The sequence below is a fragment of the Silurus aristotelis genome, assembly GCF_946808225.1.
Source record: "Silurus aristotelis genome assembly, chromosome: 19".
Lineage (NCBI taxonomy): Eukaryota > Metazoa > Chordata > Actinopteri > Siluriformes > Siluridae > Silurus > Silurus aristotelis.
The window spans coordinates 3,853,179-3,872,579 of NC_139592.1; the positions used below are offsets into that span (position 1 = coordinate 3,853,179).

Genomic DNA, 19,401 nt, shown 5'->3' on the forward strand with positions numbered 1-19,401 from the left:
CCAATGATGACTCTATAGTCACCATTAACTGATCTAAACTACCAGTCCCAGATTGCTAATTTGGGTTAGAGTTAGTTGTTTTCGATGATCAACCACAAATCATTATTGTTAACAATAACCAATCAAATATTAATTTTTTAAACAATTTATTTTTTAATTGCCATTAATTTGATTGAATAAACACAAACCACCAATGTTCTCAATGACAAATCTCTAGCGTTTCCTTATTTTTCCAATGACTAATCCCTGATCATTATTTACTCCACCGACCAATCATTGATTACCATTATCCTTGACAACCAAACACTTTTCACTGTTGTTTATTTTCCCCACCCATGACCGCACAATCTTTCTTTGTTTATTTCTATTTCTGATTTTAACCCTCCGTGGTGCCGTGACCTAATACACATTTCATCCTTTAAAAAAATTAACCATTTATTAAACTTTCTATTAAAAAAAAATATATATATTTTCATTCACGACCGATGAATAAGAGTAGGTCGTGACGTCATCTGGAGATTCTGGAGCCTTTCCAATAATTCATTAATCGTTCCTCTGAAAACAGAGGGCTGATGTGCAATCTTAAATCGTTTAACAAAAAAAAAACGTACACGGAGGAAATCTTCGGTTCTTTAAAAGTGAAAGTGAGAGTGGACAGTGTGTGTGTGTGTGTGTGTGTGGGCGGGCGGGCGATGTCCCGTGCAATGAAGGACATTTCACGTGCCATAATTACGGATTAATTACATTAAATGAGCAACTTTAATTCGGTGTTCTCCCCACTTTCACATTTTATGTTTTTCCAGAAACACACACACACACACACACACACACACACACACACACACACACACACTCAGAGGGAATAAAAGTGTGCGCGTGTGTGTGTATTTTCTGCGTCTTGAGTTTAGCGCGACCAGGCGTCCAAATTGGCGCTCTGAATCCACCCGAGCGGCTGCGCATGCGCCCCGGTGCGAAACGCGCCAAATTTAGCGGGAGGGAACGGGGAGGCCGTGCCAGAGCTTTGTCTTGATGGATGGATGGATAGATGGTGGTGGTGGTGGTGGTGGTGTGTTTACAGTCTGACTCTCACTCCCTCGCTAACTCACTCAACCCCCCTCCCCCCCCCCCCCACACACCATTTAATGTGAGCTTAATGTCAGTCCACTTCCTCCTCATACTGAGGACCTGGAGTTTATAGCGAGCACGCCTGCACACGCGCGCGTATACACACACACTCACACACACTCAGTCACTCACACACACACACGCACGCATATTGAGCGCACTAAAACTTCTTCTCATCGCACCTTCCATCACACGGGATGGCGAGGCGACCGAGACACAGGTTGGTTTTTTTTTTTTCATTCTTATATTTTCTTTTTATTTCTATCTCTAGAGCACTTTATTGTAGAATTGCCGGATGCCTGCGTGCATGCTCGCGTGCTTCTTCTTCTGACGGGTTCTGAGCGCGCGCTACAGGCTCGCGATTCGAAATCGAGTATATTATGGACTCGCGGAAAAAGTATTAAGATGCGCGCGCGGAGGAACGCGATCCTTATTTTATTTTTATTTTTTTTACCAGCGATGTGTGTGTGTGTGTGTGTGTGTGTGCGTGCGTGTGTGTGTATCGTATATTTCTTTTAATTGCCAGACCTTAAACGAATTGTTCGGGCTCGTGCACGAACAGGTGGCACGGCGGTCTTGTGAGCGCGTGAGCGAGCTCGCGCTGGCGACCGACGGTCGCGCAGACGGTCGAGGGGGCAATCCGGAGGTCGGTTAGCGGGGCATTTGTGTTTTTATATATATTTATAATTATTGAGAAGTTAAAGTTGTAGAGCAGCGTTTCATGGTTTGCACCAAAGTGGGGTGAAGTTGGCAAAGGACGCAACCGAAGGAATCATGGAAAGGAGACCAGCCGTGGTGACACCAACGGAAATGCACCTGTTTAATTAAGGATTTTTCTTAAATTCCTCTTGGGTTTATTTATTTTATTTTATTTTTTACCCCTGAACAAGTTTTTCTTTTGCATGTGGAGCAGAAAGACTTTACTTCTTTTTGGTCTCCTTTTCAGACTCCATTCTTAAAGTCTGGGTCTAATCTAAACCCTAATCTCGCTCCCACACCAGGTTTAATCCCGGTTATTATATCACCTTAAGACCTGCTCGTTCATGGTGTGCTGAAAGAAAAAAAATTGTGCAACATGTGGAACCTTCTGAGATGTTTAACTTGCAACAAAAATGACACGCGTGTAACATTTGTGCATGTAACAATTCAGAACCGGTTTGTTTGTAATCGGTTTTAAAGCAGTATGAAATCGAGAGGGGTGGTTTATAAAGCTTGCAAACGCGCGAGGAAAAGGTAGGGGGAAAAAAATAAACCACGAGCGCACGCGGAGGAACTGCGGGGTCACGCGAGTTCTACTGCCCTACTGACAGTGGCACGAGCGCGCGCCCGGGTGTGCAAAAAACCTTTTCTAAAACGAAATCATTTGGGGTGGAAATGGTTCTATATGGTGCACGAGGAAGGGTTCAGTCAGAAGAAGCAGTTTTGAGTGTAGTTGATTTTTGCACTCATTCCAAAAATATGACCTTATATATCTTATATAGGTTTTATAATTAAAGCTCATAGAGTTATTCTAACAAAAACGCATATAGCAATGTAATCAAATGCACAGGTCAACCCAGGATCTCCTTTCTCTCTCTTTCTTGGGGTAAACCTCATCAACTCAAAGGGCTCCTGAGACCTTTCCTTGTCTTGTGTGTTTTATTGCTACTCAGTAATGATAAGCTCGAGGCTTACATAAACACACGTAGCACGTCAGGTTGTGACACAAAAGCCAGGTGAGCACGGGCTTCCACACACGCCACGCTCCCTTCCGATTGGCCCGGAGCCGGCCAGGTGAGTTAGTCGAGCATGTGGCGGTGACAGGACCCGAGCAGGTCTGAACACGTCACTGTGGGGAAACAGGGCCGCTCCACGTTTCCCGTGTATCTGTGGAAACCAACAACACCAGAACAGGTTTCTCTCAGTTCGCTGGCACTACAGGTTCAGCCGCTTGCTTTACTTTTGTTTTGACGGTGTTACCCTTCGTTTTATTTTCTAGTATTCACTACATCCAGGGGGCCGGTTTGTATTCACATCACCCTTTACTGATCATATCACTGACTTACACCTGACTTCTTCTCTCACTCATTATACAGCTTCCCCTTTTTTTTTCTTTTTCCCCATTCTAATATTTACTCGTCCTTTCCCATAACATGAGCTCTTTTTTGTTTTTTTGGACCCCTATGTTTTTTTAATCCTCCTTCCTATTTTTCTTTATTCCTTATAGTGTTTACAGCAGCGACGAGGATGAGGACGATGTGGAGATTTACGATCATGACTACGATGCACCATTAGCCAAAACTGGAAAACGGCACCTCGGCAAAACACGATGGACGCGCGAAGAGGTACGATCAAATGTTGATCTATTAAAAAAAAATCATAGAAAATAAAAGGTTTTTTTCCAGAGATATCTGCCTGTCTGCCTGTCTGTCTGTCTGTCTGTCTGTCTGTCTGTCTGTCTGTCTGTCTGTCTGGAGTGCATTCAGAGTGCATATGGGACGAGTAAGCTGTCTAGAAAAGTCTTCACCTACCTACACACCATCTCTTCTGTAATAATTAATAACATCTGCTTTGTTCTCGACAGGATGAGAAGCTGAAAAGACAGGTGGAACATCATGGCTCAGAGGACTGGAAAGTCATTGCCAGCTTTTTGCCTGTACGTATTCTTTTCATTGTGAGTGTGGGATGTGCATTCTGGGACTTGTAGAGGGTCAGATTAGGTGAGTGAGGTGTGTTAGATATCAGCATTTGCATGTGAATGAGCAGAAGCTTCAGGTAGAATAGATGCACTGGTTCAGGGCACCATTTGCATATATGGGCATCCCTTGCTCAGTCTGGGCCAGTGCCAGGGAGGGTGGGGAAATTGCTTTGTTTCAGAATCCGATGTGCACCTGCTGACACGCACACACACACACACACACACACACACACACACACACACACACACACACACACACACACACATCTATATATATATATACACACACGCGCGCATGGTGGCAGCTTATTTTGTTTCAGAAACTGTTCTGCCTCATATAAATCACTGTAAATGAGAATGAGAAAGTGGGGATGTTTCATTTCTGAAGTGCTCACAGGGGAATCCACGCACCTGGCCATCTGAGTAGTCTAACACCTTCAGTAATTCTTGTTCTAAAACACCGACCGCACACGAACATGCATCCTGTTAGCGTATTACACAGCACAAAACAGAGCAGGTCGTAATCTCGCAGCGACCTTTTGCTTATTCACACCAGCAACATCCTGTCAGTGATATTTACAGTCCCGCGACGTAATTAAAGCCGCCGCATGTGCGATTGCGCTTTCATAATCGTGAAAAAAAAAAGGTGTGTTATATCATTTTTTTTCTTTTCTGCTCCTTGCAGAACCGCACAGATGTTCAGTGTCAGCACCGCTGGCAGAAGGTCCTCAACCCGGAGCTCATTAAAGGACCGTGGACCAAAGAAGAAGACCAGAGGGTACGTGTACACGCCCCAATCAGGCAGCTCGGAAAGCTACGTCTTGTGCGAACATTTCAGCAGAAAAACAGTAGAGTGGAAACTAATGATTAACTGTACAGAGCAGGTGTCTGACTCAGTATCGCCATCTTTATGGCCAGTTACTGGTCGCAGGTGGATATAATTACAGATGTTTGGTTCAGTGCCGCTATCTATGCGCGGGTTTTAACGGCGTTGCGCAATTCAAGTTCCCCTTCTGTGTGTATGCATCCGTGTGGGCTCCGTTCGCCTCGCCTTCCTCTACTCATACAACTCTCTCTTTCTCTGGTGATCTCAGGTGATCGAGCTGGTGCAGAAGTACGGTCCGAAACGCTGGTCAGTCATAGCGAAGCACTTAAAGGGCCGCATCGGAAAGCAGTGCCGCGAACGCTGGCATAATCACTTAAACCCAGAGGTCAAGAAGACCTCCTGGACCGAGGAGGAAGACCGAATCATCTACCAGGCCCACGAGAAGCTTGGCAACCGTTGGGCCGAGATCGCTAAACTGCTCCCTGGGAGGTAAGAACGAAAGAATCTCTTTAGAAAATCACTCCGAACCAGTAACCGAAATTTCGATGCAATGCCAAAAGTTTGCGGACACCTGGTCATGAGTACGGTATGGGATTTTTGAGAATCGAATTCCGCATTTAGTCCCAATTTGCTCGAATATTTCCCTCCAACCTTCTTCGAAGACATGATTGTGGATTTGTGTTCATCAACCACAAGGGTGGAAGTAAAGTCAGGCACTGATGTAGTGAAGTGAAGTGAGGAAGCCTGGGGTGCAGTCACAATTCTTTCCATAGCTGTTCAGTAAGGGTGAGATCAGACTTCTAAAGAAGATCATCATCTTTTCCTAATCACGTAAACCATATCTTTATGAAGCTGGATTTGTGCCATGTTGGAACAGGTTTTGAACGTTCAAGTGAAAGCAAAAAAATGTAACGCTACCGCACCCAAAAGGCTGATCCACATAGTGCAGGAGAGGTCGGGTGTTCCAGTACTTTTGGTCCTTACAGTCTATTTATGTTGTTCATTATTATTATGTCCTGCATATATTAATGATGATATTTCTAATCCCCACAATCCCCCCCCCACCCAGAACCGACAACGCCATAAAGAACCACTGGAACTCTACGATGCGGCGTAAAGTGGAACAGGAAGGCTACCTGCAGCACGCGCACAAAGTCAGTTCGACGCCGATCGCCAACGGATACACGAAAACATCCCACCTGCTCAACTACAGCCACAACCCGACCAGCAGCTCCATGCCACCCAGCCCCATCACTAACCAGTACCCGTACTACATCTCCGACCCGCAGCGGGTACGTACCAGCCGGCGCAGAGATCATATTGCTACGCTGCACGCCACTTTTTTTTATTATTTTGCTACAATGTTTTGAACGCTTATTTGCATTTTGCGCTGCCGACACATTTCTAGTGAAAATCCGGCAACGGAGACTGGTCTTTATAGTGACCCAAAACTCATTGTCTGTTCCGTCACTCGATGTTTAGGTGCCGTTTCCATTGGCTCTGCAGCTGAACATTTTTAACATCCCACAGCACGGCACCGCGGCTATACAGGTAACGACCCCCAAGAACTTCTGTTGTTAAAAACGATATTACAAACAAGTTAAATGGGCGGCGTGTATTGGATCCTAACCCGTGCTTGTTTCTTCTCCTTTGTGTGCTTCAGAAACACTATAATGAAGAAGATCCCGAAAAAGAGAAGAGAGTGAAGGAGATTGAGATGCTTCTGATGTCGACAGAGAATGAGCTGAAAGGACAACATGCACTACCCGTGAGTTCTTGTGTATATATGTGTGTGTGTGTGTGGGTGTGAGTGTGTGAATAATTGGAGGAAGCATCTGGGGGGGTCTATTTCACATTCTAACTGCTTGGCTAAGTGATGCAACCTGCCCTTATCACACCACAAACTCTGTTCAGCTCCTTGTGCAACCCAGAAGCCCCGTCCGCCCCTCCCGAACACACCATTCAACAAGCCAAGTTCCCTTTCTCTCTCTCTGTCTCTCTTCCTCTATCATTTACTCTCTCTTTCATTCTCTCTGACACTCACAGATCTCCATGGCCAGTTACACATGGGGCCGGGGCTCTTTGACTGACACCTCGGTGGGCGTGTCTGTCTCCGTCCCAGCCCCGCCCTTGGAGCAAGGCTGCCTTCCGGAAGAGAGCGCCCACGGGAACACGAACAGCCCGAACAGTAGCAGCAGCACGAACGGCAGCAGCAGCGGAGGCGCTGGCAGCAGCGGCATCATGGCAGCCTTACCGGAGTTCATGGATATCGATTCTGTAAGGAATCTAACGTACATGTCGATAGAGGAGTTTCAGCGTCGCACGCGTTAACGTGTCAGTTCAATAGTGTTATATACATACAGGTAGTCCCTGATTTACTATGGAGCTGCGCTCCCATCGTATATTAAATAAAAATATCGTAAGACAAGCTAGCCTACTCAGGAGTCTTAAAGCGTCTGGTAGTGTACTGTCATTTTTTTTTTTATATTTGACAAATTACAGTACATCATTTATCGAAACGAGGTATAACAATAAGACTGTATATTATAGAAAGAAAAAAAAATCAGTAATATGTACGTAGAAGCGGGTGTGCGGAAAACGTACAATTTTGTCGTCATTGTAAGACGGTAAAAGTCGAACCATCGTAACTCAGGGGACCGTCTGTATACGTCTGTAATTTGCACATGTATATTTTCAAGTGAGATAAAACCAGTACATTATAGGTTACGAGCAGGATAAATAACATCCTCGCTGCATAATCTTGATTTTCTCAGAAAACCCCTGCATGGGCCGACAAGATCTCGAATATTTGTAAAACGCATAAGACCGCAGGCTCGGACAGCGAGGACAGCGGCGTTTTGCCGCTCGCTTGCTCCACTCCCGAGCGCTCCGACACGGGCACCCTGCCCTTTTCTCCCTCTCAGGTACCACAGAGAGACCGCCTGTAGTTATAGAACGAATCTCCTGCTGAACACATTTTTTTTTTTTACTGATTATATGGATTTCTGCTGCTAATCAAGTAGTAGACTGTAGAGGAGTGATCCTATCAATTCTTGTTCCTTTCTGATTTCTCATCTCGTGTCTAAAAAGTGTGTGTAGAAGGTCCAGCATGTCGTAGTGTAGCTCGTACCTTTGCAGATGCATGCGCTTTTATTACACGTTTCCGAAACCAACTGGTCTCCATTTAAAATGTTATTCACTTTCAGATCAATATGAATGCAAACGCGACCGTCAGGAACACGGATCGTACTCCCTTGAACACACGGATCTGAAAACTTCATGAGTGCATAAAAAAACAACAGAAAAACAAAAAAACGCATGATGAGATCAGCTAATATAAAGTTTTGCATCCCTATAAGCGATGGGGAAATTAGAAAAACCTCCTTTTTCAGATCTTCTTTCATAACTTGCATGAACGTTCTAAAAACAGCTGCGTTTTCTGAAGTGTATTCTGCGACTGTTTTTTCCTTTACACACTCGAGCGCAGGTGCACGAGGAAGTCTTGACGGTCGCGATCTCCATCTTTTGTTTTTTTTCCAGTTCTTAAATGCTTCCGTGAATCCAGTCTCGGATGGTCAGAGTCTCCCCGTCTCACCGTCAGCCGTGTGCCCCCAGAAGCCTCTGCAACCCGACCTCAGTCTCCACCACCAGAAGGAGAATGATATGTAGGTTTCTTTATGTGCACCAGAACTTAAATGAACTCTCTCAGATCACACAGCAGGATAATCAAATGTGTTAAAGTTCATACCATCATCTGTTCTTTTTTTTTTTTTTCCTCAGGTTCAGGACTCCACCTCTAAGGCGCTCCATCCTGGAATGTTCTCCTCGCACTCCTACTCCATTCAAAACCACACTGACCTTGCAGGACACCAAATATGGACCACTAAAGAGGGTAAGGGTTTGTGTGTGTGTGTGTGTGTGTGTGTGTGTTTAATATGAAACGTGTGTGGATGAAGCTGTTGTTTTCGAGCCTTCATGACGGTGTGTGGTGTTGTGTTTAGACCCACAGCCCTCCTGTAGACTCGGTCGTTGGGGGAATTAAACAGGAGCCTCAGGAATGTGAAGTGAGTGTCGGAGGAGCTCATCACGATCAACCTCCTCTCAAGAAGATTAAACAAGAGGTGAGTCAGTGCCTCAGTACTCATTTTTTGTATGTACTTATGTCTCTTGTGTCATTTATTTCTGTTAGTATTGTGTAGAAAACACAGTGAACGAGGTCAAATTGTGCTTGTAGGTCGAGCCAACGTGTCTGCAGTGGGAAGGCCAGAGTCTTCATACTCAGCTTTTTCCTTCCAGTGGCCCGGCCCAAAATATGCCGGTGAGTGACCTTTCACTTCAGCATGACCTTGTATCGACATCGCAATGCATTTCACAGATTTCGCATATCATACAGGTTTGTAGAGCCTATCTAACGATCCAGGAATGATCGAAATCTAAAATCCCTTTAAACGATAAGAAAGCAACATTAGAATAAAAAATTATGAGTCGAGCATTTCAACTTTATTATGTCATGTGCACAGAGGTCATTGAAACACATACAATACAAAACAAATACAATGAAACGCTTAAGCGAAGCTGCAGGGAAACTACAGAAAATATTTAACAATAAACAACATAAAACAAAGAGGAAAGTCGTTGAATCAGTATAATGGTATAAATAGCAATAACGAGGCATCAACACGAAGTACTTTTTATGCAAATGTATAAGATGTTGATGTCCAATCAGAATGCGCATGTTGCAGAAGGTGTGCAATAAAAAAAATACATACAATGACGTAGTAAGACGCAACAGTAGCGAGTGCAATGGTGAGTTCTGAGGACGGAGAATTGTGCAGTTCGAGTGTGTGACAGATATGCGCAACAATACGAATGGAACGTATACCAGATGGCAGTTGTGGTCTGCAGCGAGACTGTATTACAGTTGCGTTTGTCTTAACCCTAGAAAACCCCTTTACCTTTAGAAAAGAGTGGCTTTAAAATAAGCCCTTTTGGCTTTTCTGTCTCACTGAACAGCATATGGATTGCACTTTTTGTCATGTTTTTTTATTTTATAAACGTTATTCTTGGGCAAAATTGTAAAAAAACAATAACACCCCCCCCACACCCTCAACCCCCCCAACAAAAGAAAAAAACAAAAAAAAAACATGGTCAACATTAGGAAAATGTTTTTTTAAAAATGACTCGGTGATTATCTCTCAATCGATTGCCGCATCACCCAGTCCTACATTTCACCTCTGTCCTCAGTTTGACCTCCTGTAGATGAAATAGCGAAACGAACGCTCGTCTGTGGTTTATCAGTGGAGTAAGATTTGACCTCTGTGCCGTTGCGTCTCTTCGCAGGATCTTTTGTCGAGCTCGCTGCTGATGCTGCCCGGATCAGAGAAGAGTGAGGACGGACATAAAGCAGCTCAGATGCAACGCAGAACTCTGGGCAGCCCAGTGCAGGTAACCCAAAAAAAAATAATTATCAATTTCCCTCAATGATTTTGCGAGAACGGTGTTGCGTTGAGTATAAAGGTATTTAGAATAGGCGGAAACGTGTTTACTTTACGCCTCGAATCCAGGTGTCGTATTACGCTATAAAGCCATAAAACTTTGCCGCTCTTTATATTCTTTATCTTTGTACGTCTCTTACCTGTCTGCTGTTCCCTTCTTCTCCTCCTCCTTTTTTCAGCACGTGGGCACATGGGAGCAGGTGCATTGCGGGAAAACCGAGGACCAGCTCCTGCCCTCAGAGCCTGCACACAAATACCTCAACAGCTTCTGCTCCCGCACGCTGGTCATGTAGGAGACACGGGGAGAGTTTGAGAGACAGAAGACAATCATCCTGTAATAATGGGAAAAAAAAGAAAAAAGAAAACACTCCATGGCCGCTCCTAAGGCGGGGTTGAGTCATTGTGGTACGCGATTTGGGAGAGGCGTCGAGCCGTTCATTCGACGGCACGGCCTTCAATTAAGTTGTGCGTTTTCGTGTTGGAAGTCAGCCAACCAAAGAAAAAAACGAAAGTCGTCTTTTTTTTGTTTTGTTTTTCTACTTTGTTTTTTCTACTTTGTCATCTTTTTAAAAAATTTTTAAATAATAATGTATTATAATATTTTGTATTATATGTGGGGGAAATTGAACTGTCTATGAGGGCTCTAATTGTATGGATTTTAATATAAATAACAATTTGTAATAATTTATTATTTTGTATTAAGAATAATTAACTATGACAGGCGCATTCGTCAGTGTTGGACCCCAGTATTCGTGAATCCCGCTAATCTTATAGCTGTGCGTTACCAGTAAGGAGCGTGTTTCCTTTGAGCATTATCATGATTTACAATCCCGTAGCCCAGAAGTGCTGCCTCACAAACGACACAGAATGATGTTTAAAAATGCGCTACACACACAAAAAAAACTAAAAAACAACGTATTCCTAACCAAAGCACTGATCCGAGTACAAGTGCCTCATAGTTCCAAGTGCCAAGTTCAGAAATAATGTATGTCCTTATTAAGACACCCATCATTTCACTAGTGTTACCATTTCATAAAACAAAACAAATACAAATTAGGATTGAATTAGGATCCTTTAAGCACTATTTTTTTCAACTCGATATTAAAGAAAGATACGAAGCAAGATTTCAATTGAACAAAAAATACGAAAGTGTTGATTTTTTTTATCGTGATTTACTACCAAAAAAAAAAACGTTTACCAAGCATGCTTTCATTATCAAAGGCCTAAGTGACAAAAAATAAGAGCTTTTTGATTTGATGAGACATTTCTTTACAATTCATTTCATAACACTGTTGTTTTTTTTTTTAAAAAAGAGAAAAAAATGATAACTCAGCATGTCAACGGTATTGCTTTATAAACACTGGAATTGTTTCTTGTTTTTTTTTTGTTTTTGTTTTTTTATTTTTATATATATATTTTATATAACTGTGCCTTTTGTTTGTAATATTATAATGTGCTTTTTTTATACCAAGCCTATTGTGGCCAATAAGAACCATACAGCAGTAACGTTTTTGTTATTTGCTGCCTTTTTTTTTTTTTTTTTTGTATTATCGAAAAGTACAAACACTTTTTTTATATACATCAAGCATTTTTCTACTAAATTTTTGATATGACATTTTTTTTTAAAAAACAAACTGCCATGTGAATAAAGTGTGTTTTTTTTTGGAACCTTGCGTGGTTTTCTTCCTCGTTGCTTAACTCTGTTTCGCGCTGTTGCGATTTTATTTCCTGAAAATCCAATACTAGAGATGGTGCAAGTTACATACAACACGAATATGATTTTATTACCCTTTTTACAGGTTTTTGTTTATACCACACCACCCCTGCTGTATTAATCCGTGTTTAATGTTACAAGGACGCCAGAAGTGCAGTAACGCTACAGTGAAGAGTTCCCTGATTGTATCCGAGTAGTGTTCATAGCGCTCATTACTGATAACCCGGTGCCCTGTTCACATCCAGGCCTTGTATGAGTCAAAGTAGGAGAAAGAGCATGCTGTGTGGAATGTTCAAACAGAAGAAAGAGCAGTTTGTGCTGATTGAAAGATCAGAGGCGGCTGATAAAGCGCCGTTCGGGAGCAGAGGGTGCGAAGGGGAAAAGCTCATTAACACACTGCGTAGTGACTTCGAAACGATCCGACACAATACACACCTTCAGCTACGATGCATGCAAATGGATCTAACTGTATCGCCTCGGGCTCGTTAGCGTTTTTCACTCGTCGTGGGCTACTGCGGCTCGGCAGGGCATCTGGACTTCGACTCCTGAGACAACGTTTGCTCAAATAATATATCATCAGTTGTCGGAGTCATCAGTCAGTATCAACTTGCAAAAAGGAGAAAAGTTCTATTGTGAACTATACAATAAGAGGCACTTTAACAGGAAAACCTGCACCACCATAATATCCTACAGAAACGTTAGTTAAAGGTGATGGGAAATGTACCTCATTACTGTACTTAAGTAGCTTTTTTAACATTGACGTATTTCTTTTTGTGGAGCCTTTTACTTCACTACATTTCAATAATCGTACTTTTTACTCCAAACACGCAGCAAGCCGCCAATGAGGGGACGAGCGTACGGTTCAGCGTCAGTTCAACAGCAAGCAGAACATTTTGAGAGGAATAAATGAAATTTGAATAGAAATCAATCAGTGTTAATAGATCAGTGTGTTAAGAGCAACATTCGAGTCTTTTCACATGAACAGTTGATTAAGCAAAGAGTCTTGTGATAAAAAATGATAATAGGAACATTATAATAAATCGTAGTACGTTGGATACTTAAGTACATTTGAAGGTACTTTTGTACTTTTACTCAAGTGAAAGTTTAAAGAGACACTTTTACTGGAGTGATTTTTTTTACTGAGTGCATCTCTACTTTATCTACTTCATCCATCACTGCTCTGTGATCACTGTAGCCTCAGGATCTCAGAAGTAGAACCCAAATTAAGTTTTGGTTTCTATGACCTGACTATTTCACGGTCTGACACATCGTGTCATGTTTTTCAGCTCAGCTCAGGTGTTAGAGATGAATATATTTACAAATTCCTTGAAAATGTTGGGACATTTGTATTTATAAAGAATTTCGCTGCATCTTATAGGAACAAAGCTCTACACAAATCGACAGACCCCGCCCCCAAGCTTAACAATTTACCTTTAACTTGCAACTTTCTATAAAAATTTGAGTCAGGTGTTTTCTTGTTATTTTGCCAGCATGGGACCCTGTTGATGCCATACAGATGTTAACTGCTGAAGAGTGACAAGAAGACACTTGCCCTTTTTATGTGTGTCCTTAAAACATATGAGGATTGTATTACATTCTTACTCTTTATATATATATATATATATATATATATATATATATATATATATATATATATATATATATATAAAGAGTAAGAATGTAATACAATCCTCATATGTTTTAAATATATATATATATATATATATATATATATATATATATATATATATATATATATATATATATATATATATATATATACAGTGAGGAAAATAAGTATTTGAACACCCTGCTATTTTGCAAGTTCTCCCACTTAGAAATCATGGAGGGGTCTGAAATTGTCACAGTAGGTGCATGTCCACTGTGAGAGACATAATCTAAAAAAAAAAAATCCAGAAAGCACAATGTATGATTTTGTAACTATTTATTTGTATGATACAGCTGCAAATAAGTATTTGAACACCTGAGAAAGTCAATGTTAATATTTGGTACAGGAGCCTTTGTTTGCAATTACAGAGGTCAAACGTTTCCTGTAGTTTTTCACCAGGTTTGCACACACTGCAGGAGGGATTTTGGCCCACTCCTCCACACAGATCTTCTCTAGATCAGTCAGGTTTCTGGCCTGTCGCTGAGAAACACGAAGTTTGAGCTCCCTCTGAAGATTCTCTATTGGGTTTAGGTCTGGAGACTGGCTAGGCCACGCCAGAACCTTGATATGCTTCTTACAGAGCCACTCCTTGGTTATCCTGGCTGTGTGCTTCGGGTCATTGTCATGTTGGAAGACCCAGCCTCGACCCATCTTTAATGCTCTAACTGAGGGAAGGAGGTTGTTCCCCAAAATCTCGCAATACATGGTCCCGGTCATCCTCTCCTTAATACAGTGCAGTCGCACCCCCAAAGCATGATGCTACCACCCCCATGTTTCACAGTAGGGATGGTGTTCTTGGGATGGTACTCATCATTCTTCTTCCTCCAAACACGTTTCCCAGCTCTTTTCAGGTCATTGACCAGCTCCTCCCGTGTAGTTCTGGGCTGATTTCTCACCTTCCTTAGGATCATTGAGACCCCACGAGGTGAGATCTTGCATGGAGCCCCAGTCCGAGGGAGATTGACAGTCATGTTTAGCTTCTTCCATTTTCTAATGATTGCTCCAACAGTGGACCTTTTTTCACCAAGCTGCTTGGCAATTTCCCCGTAGCCCTTTCCAGCCTTGTGGAGGTGTACAATTTTGTCTCTAGGGTCTTTGGACAGCTCTTTGGTCTTGGCCATGTTAGTAGTTGGATTCTTACTGATTGTATGGGGTGGACAGGTGTCTTTATGCAGCTAACGACCTCAAACAGGTGCATCTAATTTAGGATAATAAATGTAGTGGAGGTGGACATTTTAAAGGCAGACTAACAGGTCTTTGAGGGTCAGAATTCTAGCTGATAGACAGGTGTTCAAATACTTATTTGCAGCTGTATCATACAAATAAATAGTTTAAAAACCATATATTGTGATTTCTGAATTTTTTTTTTATAGATTATGTCTCTCACAGTGGACATGCACCTACAATGACAATTTCAGACCCTCCATGATTTCTAAGTGGGAGAACTTGCAAAATAGCAGGGTGTTCAAATACTTATTTTCCTCACTGTATATATATATATATATATATATATATATATATAGCTCACACTAATATGTTATGGTAATGAGAATTAAGGACAAGGATATAGTCGAGATTTCGAAAGTTTTGCAAGAGGAAGTGACGAAATGATGCCATATCATATCTCTGTAGATGCTGTAATGAAAGTAATAACAGGAGCTGACTAGTTTTGTGAACATTCCAGAACATTGAATGCAATCAGTGGTGGGCGGTCAGGGCCGGCAAAGCCTTCTCTGCTGGCTTAAACACTATCAGAAGCACTGACCTGCATTTACATATTAATATTTTACTAATATTTGTTCCATGAAATTGTATTAATTTATTCCAAAAAGTTTATTCTCTTCATTTTGTATTGTTTCTTTTGGCTGCACTGCTTCCAGTACGTGTATGTGGATGTTTGATTTTTTGTCCAATCAGATTCCAGCCTATGTGCTGCCATGTCAATCTAATCTGCCCAGGGCCTTCAACGTCAGTACTGCTGGCCGATGTACCTTAGACTATATTAGCAATGGGTCTGTTTCTTTAACCAACTAGATTTCAAATTCACCTCACAGGGCGGTTTGCTGGCACAGAATAGCATCAGCATTTTTCCATCCTCTGATTGGTTGGTCAGAGGGAAACTGTAAAAGCCAAGTTCGACTGGCAAAACACGTGTGTAGCTCTGCACACATTAATACATCTGGGCAAGTCTTTTTTTATGCCCACAATGTCTGACGGAGAATGAGAAATTTATTTGGTCTCGGACATTTTCAAGGTGAACTTTTCAAGAAAAGCTAGACATCGTGAGGAGGTCGGCCAACCCAGAGCCTAGCTAGCTTGTCTCAGCTCGGGAAAGGGTTTGTTCTCCACTTCCAGACCAGTGAATACGAGCGGTACCACTGGATTACAGCCTCTGAGGAGCGGTGCACATTATGAGTCTGTATCTCTGGTAATTAGATTGTATTTTATTTACATGTTTAATGTTTTTGTCATGTTATTACAAATATTGATACTGAACTGCTCCAGATGTTGTAGGTGCACAGTTGTGGTTGTGGTGTAGAGGTTTGGAGTCTTAACTGGGTTTCTTGCTTTAGTAAAATGGTTTTCAACCTCCGTATGTGAAATGTCTCTCTCTGTAATGCCACGCATTGTTATATTGCGTTTTTTTATTGTATTGATGGTTTCTATAATTGCGACGTGATAGTGGTGGATTAAGAGGTGGATTAAGTCGGGTACGTCCCCACTGAAGGCCCAGGTACCAAATGCACGACCCGCCACTGATATATATAGTACAGGAAACCAATTCTTATACATTAAAACACTATAAATACATTATATTTTAATGTTTATACATTTCTTATTTAGTTCTTCCTCAAACTTACACTTCATGGAAAAAAGTATTGGCACACCCGACTTTTTCAGCCATATGTGCTTCCTCCCCAAACTGTTACCACAAACTTGGAGGCACACAATTGTCCAGGACGTCTTAAAGTTTTCGCTTTTCTACAAGATCCAAACCTATTCCATGAAGATGTGCTTTACATGGTTTGGAGTGGAAGATCTAATGCTATTGAAGATCTTTGGGATGAATGATTGGACTGCACCCCAGGCCTCCTCACCTCACCTCTATCAGCACCTGACTTTATTACTAACACCTTTGTGGCTGAATGAATCTCACATTAATATCCACAAAATCTTGTAGAACATCTTTGTATTAGAGTGGATGTTATTATAACAGTGAATGTGGACATATTGTGGAAAGCAATGTTTGAAAAGCACATACAGTCAGGTGTCTATAATAATAGTGTTTCTTCAGAGAACCCATAGCAATAAATGACATTAAGATAACGCAAAAACGTGTGTATCGTGTCTTGACTACGAGTAAGTGTGTGGCTTTTTTAAATACAGCTTACACGTTTAACATGCTGAAGGGGTTCTTTAAGTGGCCTCTTTTGACGTAAAAAAAAAACCTAATTTGTGTGTATGTGTGTGTGTGTTCGTGTGTGTGTGTGTGTGTGTGTGTGTTAGCTTGTGGGTGAGAAAGGATGGTAATGCGAATGCAGGAATTGGTGCAAAGAAAGCAGGCGAGGACATGTTAAGTCTCTTGAGGATAACTCTTTTCCTGTGTGCCTGTCCGAGACGAAGGCCTGCCTCAGACCTGGGCCTAAATTTACTGCTGCTCAGCTCTCACATCCCCTCCGACTTCGCCACCTGTGTGTCCCTGTAAAGCGCATTTAACTATAGATGTTGTCACTGAGCATCTTCAAATGTAGATTCAGAGATTGCTGAAGCGCAATGGATAGAAATTCAGTGGTAGTGATAAACTCCCCTGACCTTTCCAGCCGTATGTGGTTCATCCGTATGTGGTTCTTCACCAAACTGTTACCACAAAGTTATAGGCACACAATTGTGCATTATAGCATTAAATTCTCTCTTCATTCGAACTACGAGACCCAAAACCGTTCCACCATGACAATGCACAATCCTTTATTGAACAACTTTGGGATGAATGTGAACATTGACTGCAAACCAGGCCTCCTCAGCTCACCTACATCAGTCCCTGATTTTACTCACAACCTTGCATTGGTGGCTAAATGAATCTCACACAAATCTAAAAAAACATCTTCCCAGAAGAGTGGAGGTCCTCCAGAGAATGGGGACTGAATGTAGAATGGGATGTTCAAAAAGCAAATACGAATCTTTTCGCATGTAGTGTAGCTCGGTGATTTAAACAACCAACTTCTGATTAGAAGGTTGTGAGTATAAATCCCAGCACGGCCAAGCTGCTACTTCTTAATCAAGTCCTCTTAACCTTCACCTGCTCTGCTGTATAAATGAGATCATTGTAAAGTAAGTTGCTTTGGCATAAGCGTGTCTTATGGGCATGATCTTACAACCTGCAGAACCTCAGGTCATTTGAATTTTGATGAATTACTCCTTCATTATATGCTGACTCCAGAACTTACCTGAGAGGAGAAAAACCCAGTTGCTGGATCTCTATGCTGAAAGTCTCTTATGCCTTTATTGCAGGCTTCAGTAGATTTTCCCCCTATTGTTTCCCTCTGTCTTTCTAAAACCAGCGTTTAGTATACTCTAGTACCACCGTTTTTTGTCTGGAAGTTTTGAGTCACTTTACTAAACAAAATGGCCTTCAGTCTACATGGTGAACAGTTTAGGGCTCAGTTAAGGCCAGTGGATAACCATGTGTTTATGATGTCATGATGTACATCTTACATTTCATTTTCTAATGGTCTTTCTTTCTTTCTTTCTTTCTTTCTTTCTTTCTTTCTTTCTTTCTTTCTTTCTTTCTTTCTTTCTTTCTTTCTTCAATTCTTTCTCCTCTCTCTCTCTCTCTCTCTCTCTCTCTCTCTCTCTCTCTCTCTCTCTCCAAGTATTTCTTTCGGACACTCTCCATGACCTTCTTTCTTTCTTTCTTTCTTTCTTTCTTTCTTTCTTTCTTTCTTTCTTTCTTTCTTTCTTTTCTCTGTCTCTCTCTCTCTCTCTCTCTCTCTCTCTCTCTCTCTCTCTCTCTCTCTCTCTCCAAGTCTTTCTTTCTGACACTCTTCATGTATTTCTCTCTCTCTCTCTCTCTCTCTCTCTCTCTCTCTCTCTCTCTCTCTCTCTCTCTCTCTCTCTCTTAATGTCTTTTTTCTGACACTCTCCATGATTTATTTTCTTTCTTTCTTTCTTTCTTTCTTTCTTTCTTTCTTTCTTTCTTTCTTTCTTTCTTTCGCACCAGGCCTCATGTCCACTGCATTAAGGCTCAGATGGTGATATTAAATCTTTGGGGTCTCCAGTCCTTATATCCTGTGTATTTGAACTCTTGGCCTGAATATGACTTGTTAGTTTATCTGTCATTTCTGTCATCTTAAATAGCTAACATAATATTTATAATCTGTGATGGATTCAACAAAAATATAAAAAAAGATAAGAAAAAGAAAGTGAGAGACAGAAATCTATTGTTTGGAGAAAAAAAATTCTCGCTACTGTCTCAGCTGTCTAATGTAAGAGCATCTGTTAACATTTTAAATGTGTGTTTGCATTTGTGATAGAGGGAAAAAATAGAGAGAAAAAGAGAACGACAGCAAGTGAGAAAGAGAGAGAGAGAGAGAGAGAGAGAGAGAGAGAATATGCATGCTGTGGGTTTGAAACGGAAAGGCCTGTCAATGAAGAGACATGAGCAGACTTTCAGAATATGTGCAGAGCCTCTCCGAAGCCCCGGACACCTGCTCTCTGTCTGAGAAAGAGCGAGAAAAGGAGAAGAAAAAAAAAGGCAGAATGAGAACGAGAAAGAGGGAAAAGAGGGAGGGTGGGTGGGGGTGAGATCACCAAAGCCAATGTGACACAAAAAACAAAAACACAGGTGCAATAAGTGAGTTCCCTCATTCACACACACACAAACACACACACACCACT

General features: G+C 41.7%; 1 protein-coding gene across 1 annotated transcript; it reads left to right on the forward strand.

Moving 5' to 3' along the window:
• The first annotated feature begins 1,017 nt into the window (after positions 1–1,017).
• On the forward strand, positions 1,018–11,791 carry myb (v-myb avian myeloblastosis viral oncogene homolog). Its single transcript, XM_083520938.1, has 15 exons — positions 1,018–1,345; positions 3,332–3,449; positions 3,689–3,760; positions 4,488–4,580; positions 4,897–5,117; positions 5,698–5,920; positions 6,111–6,179; positions 6,292–6,396; positions 6,675–6,905; positions 8,169–8,293; positions 8,409–8,520; positions 8,630–8,749; positions 8,863–8,946; positions 9,969–10,073; positions 10,303–11,791. Exons 1-15 carry the CDS (start codon positions 1,323–1,325, stop codon positions 10,414–10,416), a joined length of 1,815 nt encoding a protein of 604 aa, XP_083377064.1. The 5' UTR covers positions 1,018–1,322; the 3' UTR covers positions 10,417–11,791.
• Positions 11,792–19,401: the final 7,610 nt, after the last annotated feature.

Bases quoted from the DNA above. Each gene is read 5' to 3' on its own strand.
- myb (XM_083520938.1), top strand. From the start codon at position 1,323: ATGGCGAGGCGACCGAGACACAG. The intron at 4,581-4,896 runs GTACGTGTACAC...TGGTGATCTCAG, and splicing joins CCAAAGAAGAAGACCAGAGG to GTGATCGAGCTGGTGCAGAA. The intron at 5,921-6,110 runs GTACGTACCAGC...CTCGATGTTTAG, and splicing joins ACATCTCCGACCCGCAGCGG to GTGCCGTTTCCATTGGCTCT.